This window comes from Dendropsophus ebraccatus, chromosome 9 (genome assembly GCF_027789765.1).
Source record: "Dendropsophus ebraccatus isolate aDenEbr1 chromosome 9, aDenEbr1.pat, whole genome shotgun sequence".
In the NCBI taxonomy this organism is placed as follows: domain Eukaryota; kingdom Metazoa; phylum Chordata; class Amphibia; order Anura; family Hylidae; genus Dendropsophus; species Dendropsophus ebraccatus.
The window spans coordinates 45,122,291-45,134,549 of record NC_091462.1 but is presented as its reverse complement, the minus strand read 5'-3'; the positions used below and the strand labels follow the sequence as shown (position 1 = coordinate 45,134,549).

The 12,259-nt window shown below is 47.0% G+C and overlaps 1 protein-coding gene across 2 annotated transcripts in view; it reads left to right on the top strand.

The window, feature by feature from the left end:
• The first annotated feature begins 1,583 nt into the window (after nt 1–1,583).
• LOC138800932 (putative methyltransferase DDB_G0268948) overlaps nt 1,584–12,259 on the top strand; it is a 33,086-nt gene continuing 22,410 nt past the window's right edge. Inside the window, exons 1-4 of one of the 2 annotated variants that reach the window (XM_069983188.1) lie at nt 1,584–1,830; nt 5,179–5,328; nt 10,688–10,851; nt 10,937–11,150. In XM_069983188.1, the coding sequence (XP_069839289.1) occupies nt 5,218–5,328; nt 10,688–10,851; nt 10,937–11,150 (489 nt within the window). In that variant the 5' untranslated portion in view covers nt 1,584–1,830; nt 5,179–5,217. The other variant, XM_069983189.1, reaches the window with a different exon arrangement.

Here is a 12,259-nt window from a genome sequence, read left to right as displayed (position 1 = left end):
ATATGCACTCCAGCAGTCTTAGACAGCACTGTACTGTATGTGAAGCCTCACCACTGCTTAACTCGCCAGGTACAACCCACCATCCACGCTCGCAAAAACGTTCGAAAAACGTTCGAAAACCGGGCAAAGTTCGAATTCCAAACACTACTTCTGGGTAAATTTTTGTTCAAATACCAAGCAGTTCGAGTTCCAAAGCGTTCGAAAACCCAGGTATTACTGTAGTTATCTTAAGGAAGAGTGTTATTATAGCTGTGTGTACCATTTGATTTTACGTTGCATGATCTCAGTGAGAAAATTCCTTATTTGTAGGTATACAAAAAAGTCCCTATTAGGAATATCATTTTCCATGAAGTTAAAGTTTAACTGTTAACTACTGCCAGACCCTTGTGTGGTGGCTGCCCCAGTGTGAGTCTCGACCTGTCCATTGCTAGATGGTGCTGTGTGACTCCACTACAACAGTGGTTGGTTGGAGTATAGCTTAGCCAGATGTTAGATTGTTGTAACGCCAGGGCACACAGGTATGGTGGCACACCTGATCTTATTTTAGAGAGGCTGGTTATACCCCTTTCCCTGTGGTCGGTGATCTTCCGGGCTGTGAGAGTGTCCCTTGGGCGATTACCATGGTGGTCCGGAGTGGAGTTGTGACCCACCCGGACTATTGGTACCGCAACTCAGAGAAAGAGGAGATGATCCAAGGAAGGTGCAACTATTGTGTAGGTGTTTAGGTAGTTATCACTGAGTCCTGTTTGGAACTATCAGCAGGTATTGTCTTCTTTTATCCAGGCTGCTGGGAATCACAGCACCGCACCTTGTCTTTTTTTGTGCGGTGCATGGACTGCTATTTTTTTTTATGCAACTAAAATTTCTCCACCAGCTATCTCAGCCATGCCCTCTATATTACTTTCTTTCAGTTTCTTTATATGATAAGGAAGTGACACCCAGTGATCCTTTGTGGTATTTCACAGCACTCAATCAGTATTTTATAGTCTGCCTCCCAAAGTGTCATACCTCGAGTGGCATATAGAGGTCACAGTACTCTGGCTTATAATAGAGCATAATAAAATGAGTGTAAGAATAGAATAGAATCATACAAGCACAAATCAGTATGAAAAGCTAACAAAAAAAGATGGTAACTCCCTTTAATAACTGAAAACTGGACTGTAACTCACTGGACCATGATGGTTCTACAACAAGGGACACTGTCACTTCTACACATCATGAAAATTGTGTTATGAATGCTTCATCTGTGGGGTCGCTCACTTAGTGCTTCATTAAAAAGAATGAAATGTGGTTTCCATCATGGGTCTTTTATTACAGAAAATGTCTATTGTCCTTATAGTTATTAGAGTACTTAAAGTTAGGGAGAACATGGAAGTAGCAAAAGAAAAGGTTCACAAGGGAGTGGAATTAGGTAGGATGGCAGGTCTATTTTCGGACCCACTGCTTCACAACAGTTTAAAGCAATCCCCTCTTGGCCTTGTTCCAAAAAGTCAGGTAATTTTTTTTTATTCTTAATGTGTCTTTTCCAGCTGGGGATCTCCTATATAAACTTCAGTCAGTGTTTGATTTTGCAGAACAAACACATAATATGGGTGTTGGCTTTGCTTGCACAAAAAGTTGGAAAGAGTCCATCTAGAGAGGTGTGACTTGACTGTGGAGAAACTGGAGAAACCTGGTACCTGCTATCCACAGGGGCTTTGTATACATCTCGTAGCTCTATTTTACAAACAAGTCCTAATATACTGATATTATGTCACATTGACATTTGGTGGAAGTGGCAACACAAGACAATCTCAATCGACAACTAATCCTGAAGCGTCAGACCATAAGGTAGGGTCTTTAGTGCTGTCTATTTCTGCACAGTCTGCAGGATGGAAAAATGTTTTGGTTACAGTTTTCTGGTCACAGTGGATTGGGATTTTTCTGAATAATCATGACAATAGCTGCCATAAAAGCAGGCCACACGACTGCTATGGGGTCATGCAGTAAGGGAGCCTGGGAAAGTGTAGTCTGCCTTCATGGTATGTCACTGACAGCAGACCACCGTGGAACATCCCCCACCACTGTACTGTTTGGCTCACTTAATGTAGTGCACAGTGAGCGGACTGAACATCAGAAGAAGAGGAACTGAGGAACAGGACCTGCCAGAGAAGAAGAGTGTTGAAGGACCTGATCATATGATCTACAGGTCCTCAATACTACTGTGTGAAGATTAGCCCGACTAAAGGAGGAGGAAGGGAGGACTGAGAGCTGTAAGTGCTGTATCTACATATGTGTGTCAGTGAGTGTATGTAATATATCTGTGGGTATATCTGTATATGTCAATGTGTGGATCTACTGTATCTATGTATCTTTGTGTGTGTATATGTCAGTAAAGTTTGTGACAGTGCTGTATATGTGTGTGTATGTCAGCAGTGTCTGTGACAGTGGGGTATATGTGTGTATATGTCAGCAGTGTCTGTGACAGTGGGGTATATGTGTGTGTGTGTGTGTGTGTGTGTGTGTTTGTGTGTGTGTCAGCAGTGTCTCAAGTGATTTACAGGTTTTCTCCCAAGGGCTTATAAGAGAACCCACCACTAAAATAAAATGCTGTCTCTCATTCCAACAATCCAGTGATTAACAGATTTTCTTATACAGATGTTTTGCAGCAGATATTATTTCTGGTTCAATAGCTCTTATTACACTTGGGAGATGATTTCACTGTGTACAGTCCATTCATAGTGTATAAGTCTGCACTAGTGTAATCACATTCCAGTGTAAGGCCATGTTCCCACTCTGTATGACACCGGCCACTCCGTGTCAGAAAAGATCATCCCGGCCAGTACTGCAGAACCGGCCGGATGATCTTTACTGCTGCTGAATTCGGATGCGGGCGCAAACGTGCGCACCCGCATCCGAATCCCCTGCTGCTCCCACGCACTCCATCGTGTGAACTGACAAGGTTTTCTGTGTATACACTCCGGCCGGGATTCCCTCAGGTGCAGCACTACGGCCGTGATCACCATGGTACTTACGTAGTGTGAACAAAGCCTAAATGTGTGTATGTCAGTGGTGTATCTATATATGTAAATGGTGTGTGTGTGTGAATATATATGTGCATCAGTGACCTGGTACCTAATATCCACAAGAGCTGAGTTTACATCTGGTTGTAACAGGTCATAAGGAAAAAATTATATTTCTTCTCTTTTCAAATACATTCCGGGCTTTGGCTTAAAAAATCTGTCAGATAAATCTCTCTATGGAATCACACCAGAAGTAGTGTCAATTTCTGGTCCTTAAAGTGACACTGTCACCCCCTTTTTGCATTCTGACTTCTCTACACAGGTAAATTTAGCAATTTTCATACCTTATTTTATATCAGACGTCATGATGCTTGTTCAAGTAAAAAGTGATCTTTTATCAACTGCAGATTGTGTTAAGTGGGCGGGGCTTCACGGCAACAGCACCACTGAGCCCCACCCACAGCGCCACCATTGGCCCCGCCCCTCCAAGAGCCTACACCTAGAGCTGATGTGGCACATGGGGCATGGGAGCAAGAATTTATGTAAGACCAGCGTCTGTAAGAAATCCCCCCACCCATCCCCACCCAATGTATATACAAGCCAGACCACTGGTTTTACAGCACAGTGGTAGTTGGTAACCTAGACAATGAGCTGTCAGCACTGAGAGGGAAAGAGCAGCATATCAGGAGAAGGAGGCAAGTTTGCTAAATACATGTATTCACAAAAATATTTAACTTGATGAGCCCATACTAAGCAACAAAGCCGTTTCAGGTACCTACTGTAGGTGGTAGCCCTATTGTCAGTCCTGCTTACTTACTTTCATGTACCACTTTTGCATAGTTGCCAACATTTGAAAAAAATTTTCAGGGACACTTTAGCATTGACAATAAGGGGTGTGGCTTACTGAGGATGTGATCTGTGTGGGGTGTGGCCTACAGTGGGTGCGGTTTGTCGCCAGTGGTGTATTATGATGTTTTGCAGCAGCTGTGCTATATGCTGGAACTTGTAGTACAACAATTACAGCTAAAAGATGATGTCTGGTTCTTTATAAAGTAATGGGCTATAATTATAAAGGTGCTACAGAGACATCATAAGAAACATGGAACATTATACATAATACACACCTTAGCTGCAGCAGCACATCATCATACTCCTCAGCTGCAGCAGCACATCATACTACACCTCAGCTGCTGCAGAACCTCATCATACACATCAGCTGCTGCAGAACCTCATAGCGCACCCCAGCTGCTGCAAACCTCATACACACCAGCTGCTGCAGAACCTCATACACCCCAGCTGCTGCAGTACCTCATAACGCACCCCATCTGCTGCAGAACCTCATAATGCACCCCATCTTCTGCAGAACCTCATAACGCACCCTATCTGATGCAGACCCTCACAACACACCCCAGTTGCTGAAGAACCTCATACACCCCAGCTGCTCAAGAACCTCATAACATGCCACAGCTGCTGCAGAACCTCATAACACACCCCAGCTGCTGCAGAACCTCACAACACACCCCAGTTGCTGCAGAAGATATACTTTACTTTGTAGAGAGTAGTGATTGACAATAGGGGTTCCCAAAACATATCTACTTAAAAGAGTAGTCCAATCTGAGCAAGTTATCTTTTATCCATAGGATAGGACATAACAAGCTATTCACTGTGAGCCTACCCGCTGGCCCCCCACTGATCAGAGAGCGAGAGATGCAATCACCCCACCCACCCCTATTCTCTATGGCATGGGTCTCCAAACTGCGGCCCTCCAGCTGTTGTGAAACTACAACTCCCACCATGCCTGGACAGCTAAAGCTTTGGATTTTGCTGTCCAGGCATGATGGGAAATGTAGTTTTGCAACAGCTGGAGGGCCACAGTTTGGAGACCCATGCTCTATGGGGCTGCAAACGCATCATAGTTTAACACTCTGAAGCAGTTGGCGGCCCAGTAGAAAATGAATTAGTGCAGGTCATGGTAGCTGTGCTGAGCACTCCATTATTGGGGGATGACTGCATCCCTATTTTCATGATTGGTGGGGCTCTGGGCAATGAGGTCCCCAGCAATCATCTTGCTCTCCCCATCATATGAATAAATAAAGAAACTCAGATGGGAAAATCCCTTTAATATTTGAATAGTGGGTCATTGTATGTGTTGTTGTTTTTTTTATTCACTTGACAGATTTTTGCTTAAGAACTATCAACACCTAAGGTGCATATCATGGCAGTTTATCTATTCAACAAGATGGCATTTTCTTCAGTATATCAAAAGTATATGATTCCAGTGTCCAATGAAATTGTCAATATGGTTTTATCTTACGTGAAAATAAAGGTAAGTACAATAGCAAGGTATAGTATTGGGTATTTATCTGTTTTATGAAAGAAAACTATTAGCACATTAGAAAAATCTAACATGCTAATATGTCCCCCTTTGTGCACTGGGCGCTGAGGATGAAGGTAAGATTCTTACCTTTATCCTCAGCGCTGTTCCCATGTAGTTTGTAGTTATATGCTTAGGATAATATGGTGGTTTGGAGCACTAGGGTGGGACTATAGCCCCCAGAGCACAGATCTGGCCTGCCCCTCCTAATAAACATCCGTGGAGGGGTCGGGTCGGCCAGGGCAAATTGGTGCTGGGGGAGAGTATTGCAACCATGATCACAAAGGGGGTACTTTATCGCATGTGTTCCCAATGTATGTTTTGAAATAGGTGCAGATTTTTACTTGTTTTATGAAAAAATCTGTGTCCCCCCTGTAGCTCCCCTCCTGTGGCCTCCTGTAGCTCCCCTCCTGTGTCCCCCCGTAGCTCACCTCATGTCCCCCCTGTAGTCCTCTGTCATGTGTCCCCATATTCCTCCCTGTAGTTCCCTCTCAGGTGTCCCGATAATCCCCCTGTAGTTCCCTCTCATGTGTGCCTATAAACCCCCAGAAGTTCTCTCTTATGTGTCCCTCAAATCCCACCTGTAGTTCCCTTTCATGTGTCCCCATAATCCCCCCTGTAGTTCCTTCTCATGTGTCCCCATATTACCCCCTTTAGTTCCCTCTCATGTGCCCCCATAATCCCCCTTGTAATTCCCTCTCATGCGCCCCATAATCCCCCCTTTAGTTTCCTTTCATCCCAACTGTAGTCCCTGTTGTTGTACCCTCTCAGGTGTCCCCATAATCTCCCATGTAGTTCCCTCTCAGGTGTCCGCATAATCCCCCCTGGGGTGTGCAGTGTCCCAGAACATGCAGACTACTACTCCTATTATGGCCATTTCTCTTGCTGTGTCCATGCCTGTTCTGGTAAGTGTTTGCACTGCAACTGCTGCTGGTTTTCCCCTAGTATTCTCTAGTAATGTGCATTCTCATGTGTATTCTCATGTATTCCTGTGTATTATTGCATTGTACAGTGGTATGCAAGGCTGTTGATCACGTGACCTGTAACCATGGTTCCTCCAATGGCCGACTAGCTCTGGCCAGGAGCAACCATGTGACCTCCCACTTCCTGCTGACAAGTCAGTTCAGCCCCTGCATTCAAGCAAGGAGGTTGTGTTGTTCTGTCCTCTCCCTCAGAAGAGTGACTGAGTCTGCTGCTGTATTCAAGTCTTCGGCTGTATCTGCCTGCTCAAGTGACCGGATTCTTCTCTCTTATCTGGGTGTCATTCCGTTATCTCTCCTCATCGCTGCAAGGATTCACAGCAAGTATTATTCTCAAGCTAATCCACCCAGCAACGCTATTTCTCTCATACTCCTACTCCCATCATCCGGCACGTATTCTCACAGCCTATGCAGCACCACTCCTGCTTTATTTGTCAAAGCTTGCTATATACCCGGTTGCATCCGGACAGAACTGTTGCTACTAGTTACCTCATCTATAATAAAACCGCTGTTACTGAACCCTGGCATTGGTGTCCACTAACTGGTGCCCTGACTAGGTGCAGCGAAGAATCGCCTACCCATCATCACCCGCAGATTCCACAGACCGTCCCTACAGCTGTGCTGCCCTCAGGCCTATACCGTGACAAGTATAACCCCTGCAGCTGCCCCGGTCATTGCCCGCTCATAACACCAGCACTGCGGAAGTGGCCCCCAGGGGCCAGGGCATCGCATTTTTGGCGTCACGAACAGGATTAAAGACTGTGTTGTACAAACTTTAAGTGCCCCAAAACTGTGCTGTTACCCCCCAGAGACTTTGCCGATTACTATAGGGGTGATTGAAGTGTTCCGGGCCCTAAACAGTACACAAGATGGCCGCTGTCTTCTTCAATTTCTGGCTGCGCCATACCCCGGAGAGGAGGGGGTTAACAGCCATGCAGCCAAAGCGCGGGAATCGTCCGGCGCCATAGACTTTCCATTGGCTGCTCCTGATTGGCTGCCTGGGCCGGATGACGTCACTGTTGCTGGGCAGATTCTGGAACCTGATCCTCCAGCCTGGCGCTCCTCCCCTTCCTGCTACAAGTTCCGGCCAGAGCGTGACAAGATGGCGGCCCCCGAGAAACGTTTGCCTGCAGCCGCAGCACCAGTGATGCCGGAGCTGCCGGACAGCAATCCTGCCTGCCTGCTAGCACCGCTCCTATCCTACAGCGACACCAGCTGGGGCGCTGCCCCGTCGGACGACAGAAGTCTTCGCCGGGCCTTCATCCCGGCCTCTGCTGATCAGACTGAGGGGACCATAGCTGAGACCAGCATTCCTCCGGGACCCAGTCACTCCAGCCCCGCTGGTACTATTCCTATGCCCACAGCTGCCACAGGGGTGCAGTTCCTCATCGGCTTCTCCCGTCTCTCCGGCTACAAGGAAGAGCCTCCGGACTCGCAGCTCACCCAGGCCGAGCAGGACTCCCCAGACGAGATGGACACTGCTCCAGTGTCCCCGGAGGGCACCCCGGATCCAGAGGAGGTCCAAAAGGCTGCCATTCTGCATGCCTGGCGTCACCAGCTCCAAGCCCTCTGGGAGCATCATCGGGCAGAGGTCATGGCCGCCAACGGGGAAGCCTCGGTTGCTATCTGGCAGCCGACTGATCCTCCACACCCCGGGCAAGAGTAAGCTTCTCTGGGAAGCTAGGCCGACATGGCCGTCCTAACTGTTCTCACTGTAACTGTTCATATGACTGTTTTGTTCCAGTTCCTTCAAGGTTCGTGCCTGGTCCTCCTGACCAAGTTCCCTGTACTAACCAGCCATGAGCTGATGGACACTTACAATAACAAAAGGTTCTCTAGTGCCTGTCCCAGAGCCTTTTACATGGACGATGTTCTAATTGCCTAAAAGAGACTCTACCTAACAGAGACACTTAACCCATTCCTTCCTAATGCACTTTCCTGTGATTGTGTGTTCCACACAGGGTATTATTGCACTTATTTCATTATTGCACTTATTGTACTATTGCATTCCAGTGTTATCGAAGTCTTTGTATTTCCTCCTCTGAGTAAGCACAAGGTTACATAGATTGCCTCAGAGTAGAGCGCCTCTTTTGTAAAACAGTATATTTTCCAGTGTCTAAGTCAGATAGCTCCTCCTCTGAGTAAGAGAAGTCAGGTTACATATACCTCAGAGAAAGTCCAGTTTATGTAGGAGTGTATTTTCTCATCCAGTCTCATTATTGTGTATTATTATCATATCTATAGCTGGAAAGATTTAGTTGAGCCAGTTCGTATTCAGATTTTTCTCAGATTTTCATTCAGATTTTTCTCAGGTTTCATTCAGATTCATGTGAGCCAGTTCTCCTCAGGACCTCGCAGTATTTGTTGTCCCTTGTGTTTCCTTTCCTTTTGTTTCCAGTATTTGTTCACCTCTGTCTTGTCCCAACACAGTAGTAATCACACATAGTCTTACTTAACATTCACACTGGTCCATACATATTGCACCTTGGATACCCTTTCGTGTGTTTGGCCTATTGAGTAATTGTGTTGTATGATTGACCCGTATGCATGGGCGCCCAGATGTATGCTTGCTTTTATTATTCTGCCTGCTCAAGTGACCGGATTCTTCTCTCTCATCTGGGTGTCATTCCGTTATCTCTCCTCATCGCTGCAAGGATTCACAGCAAGTATTATTCTCAAGCTAATCCACCCAGCACCGCTATTTCTCTCATACTCCTACTCCCATCATCCGGCACGTATTCTCACAGCCTATGCAGCACCACTCCTGCTTTATTTGTCAAAGCTTGCTATATACCCGGTTGCATCCGGACAGAACTGTTGCTACTAGTTACCTCATCTATAATAAAACCGCTGTTACTGAACCCTGGCATTGGTGTCCACTAACTGGTGCCCTGACTAGGTGCAGCGAAGAATCGCATGCCCATCATCACCGGCAGATTCCACAGACCGTCCCTACAGCTGTGCTGCCCTCAGGCCTATACCGTGACAAGTATAACCCCTGCAGCTGCCCCGGTCATTGCCCGCTCATAACACCAGCACTGCGGAAGTGGCCCCCAGGGGCCAGGGCATCGCAGGTGTGCGACCCATGCTCTTGCACAGGGCGCCTCACTCCTGGCCATCTGGGGGGGGGGGGGCAGTAGTTGTGTGGGGATCTGTAGTTGTTTTGGGGGCTTGGGGTGGTAGTTGTGTGGGGGGCTGTAGTTGTTTTGGTGGCCGATGTTGGTAGTTGTGTGGGGAGTTGTAGTCAGGTGTGGGGGGCTGGGTGGTAGTTGTGTGGGGGGCTGGGGGTGGTACTTGTGTGAATGGCTGGGGGGGTAGTTGTGTTTATGACAGGGGGGTCGGGTGATGGGTGTTGTCTGGAGGATGGGAGGCTGAAGGAGCTTTATGTTACCTTAAGGGGGACGCTGCAAAAAGCATTTACCCTAAGGCCAGCCCTGCCTGTAGTTCCCTCTCATGTGTCCCAATAATCTCCTTCCTTTGTCCGCTACTCACCTCACCAATCGCTCCCAAGCTGCTGTGGCCTCCTGGATGCTTCCTGGTTCAAACTGCACACCGATTTCATGAAGCAGCCTGACCAGGAAGACATTACTTGCTGCTCCAGATCACCTCTAGATTGTAGGCCTAATGCAGCCTGCGATCTAGAAGTGAATGGCACAGAGCTGATGACTCCCTGCTCTGAGCCTCCTGTCAGCTGTGTGTGCGCCCTTAAAGGACACAGACACAGCTGACAGCAGGCGCGCCCGTACAGTGCAGGAGCAGGGAGTGCGGTATCAGACTGGAGTCCCTGCTTCTGCACGTATATTCCATGGGCGGTACGCTATTAGCATAGCACACCCCAGAATATGCATACAGGAGCAGAGACATCAGTCTCTGCTCCTGTAGTGAAAGGTCATGCATTTAATATAATGCATGGACACTCATTGTGCAGGGGCAGCATCAGGGGGCACCGAGCAGAGTAGCCTGGAAAAAAAATGAAAATTGCACCCCCTGTCATTCACCACATGATGATGCCCTAGGCCATTGCCTACACCCGCCTACCCTTTGTCCCGGCCCTGGGTGAAAGTACCACATGAAACAAAAGGGCTCTACTTTCATGTAAGACAAAACAGTGCCCCATCGGCACCTGGCCCTGCCAGCAACACCCCGGGCTCAGTGGCACTTGTACTAGACAGACACCACCAAAATCAAAACCAGAAGTGGAACTGACAGGGCAAAATTATAATTGAAAGACTTTCTGAGTTTTTAACCAACTCCTGATTTTGGTTGCAAAAATACTGACGGAAAGACTGTGTAAACATACGCTAATAAACATATTGTATGCATTTCTATAGACAGATGGGAGGCCTCTTGAAATAGCGGTGGATGTTGGCTGTGGATCTGGACGTTACACTGTTCCTCTAGCTCCTCACTTTAAGAAGGTCCTGGGTGTAGACATCAGTGAGTCCCAAATAAATGTGGCTAAACAACATACCCTGGCAAACAATGTGTCGTACATGTGAGTAGTAGACTGGAATTACCAATTTTGGTGATATAATGAGATTATTAGATTACATTTATCACAATCTCTCTTCTGTCTATAGGGTGGCTGCAGCTGAGAAGTTACCCATAAAGGATTCTTCTGTGGACCTGGTGAATGCTGCTCTTGCTGCTCATTGGTTTACAGTAAACAAATTTGCCCGTGAAGCAGTCCGAGTATTGAAGACCAGAGGATGTCTGGCTGCCCATGCTTTTTATCCATCCACTGAAATTGAACACAAGGATTTGTCACATGACCTAACGACAGTAATGTCAGAGGTAATACACACTTGAAAATTAGTTACAGTGCTTTAGGTAAGCATGTTTTTTAGAGTCAAGTTCTCCTTCATCATCCTGTACTCAGTACATCATAATAAGAAAACCGATTAATTTCAATTAATTTCAATAATTCAGTATTCTAGCATATCACAGCAAAAACCAACCATTCATGAGGCATGGATGTGCAAAGGCTCAGATCTAGAGAAGGGTAAAAAAAATTAAAAGTTCTCTAAAGCAGTGATTTTCAACCAGTGTGCAGCGACACATGGTTGGGTGTGCCGCGGGGAAAGTTCCCCAAACTATGGTGCCCCTGTGAAACAGGAGAAAACAATGGGGGAGAGAAACCTGGGGATGGGGGAGAAACAGGGGAGAGAAGAATGGGGGGAGAGAAGTATGGGGGGAGAGAAGTATGGGGGGAGAGAAGTATGGGGGAGAGAAGCACAGGAGGAAGAAGAAAACAGGCCCAGGTTTCACACTGAGTGAGTATAAATACACTTAAAATCTATATTATTAACTATATGTATAATATGTACTGTTTTAGTGTCATTTTGTGCCATTTTGGTTGGTGGTGTGCCCCGGGATTTTTTAAGTATAAAAAGTGTGCCGCGGCTCAAAAAAGGTTGAAAATCACTGCTCTAAAGCACATTGTCCTATATAATTCTTAAAAGGATGGACCAAGATCCCATTGGTCACTCTGGCTAAGCTTTAAAGATCTTGGGGGTGATTTACGAAGCGTACGCCCTTCTCCCTGGTGTACACCTTCCCACGCCCCGCTCGCCCTATGGGCGGGCTGGCGGAGCTTGTGGGGGGCGTGATAAGGCGGGGAGGAGGCGTAAATCATGATCAAAATTCACACTCGCTGGAAGCAGGTGTAGATTTAGTACGCCGGTCGCAGATTCGGGCGCCTGGCCGGATTCACTAAGAGGCGTGTGCCTCTTAGTGAATCCTGCTTGAGAAAAGGGGGCGGGGCCTAATATAAGACCAGCGTACGCCAGTCTTCGTAACTCCCCCCCCCTTCCCCTTGTGTGCAGATAGGAGAAACCTCCAGAAGGTCAACCATTACTGCAGCACCCATAACCACCAATTGGGGCTCTAGCTAGAAAGACAAT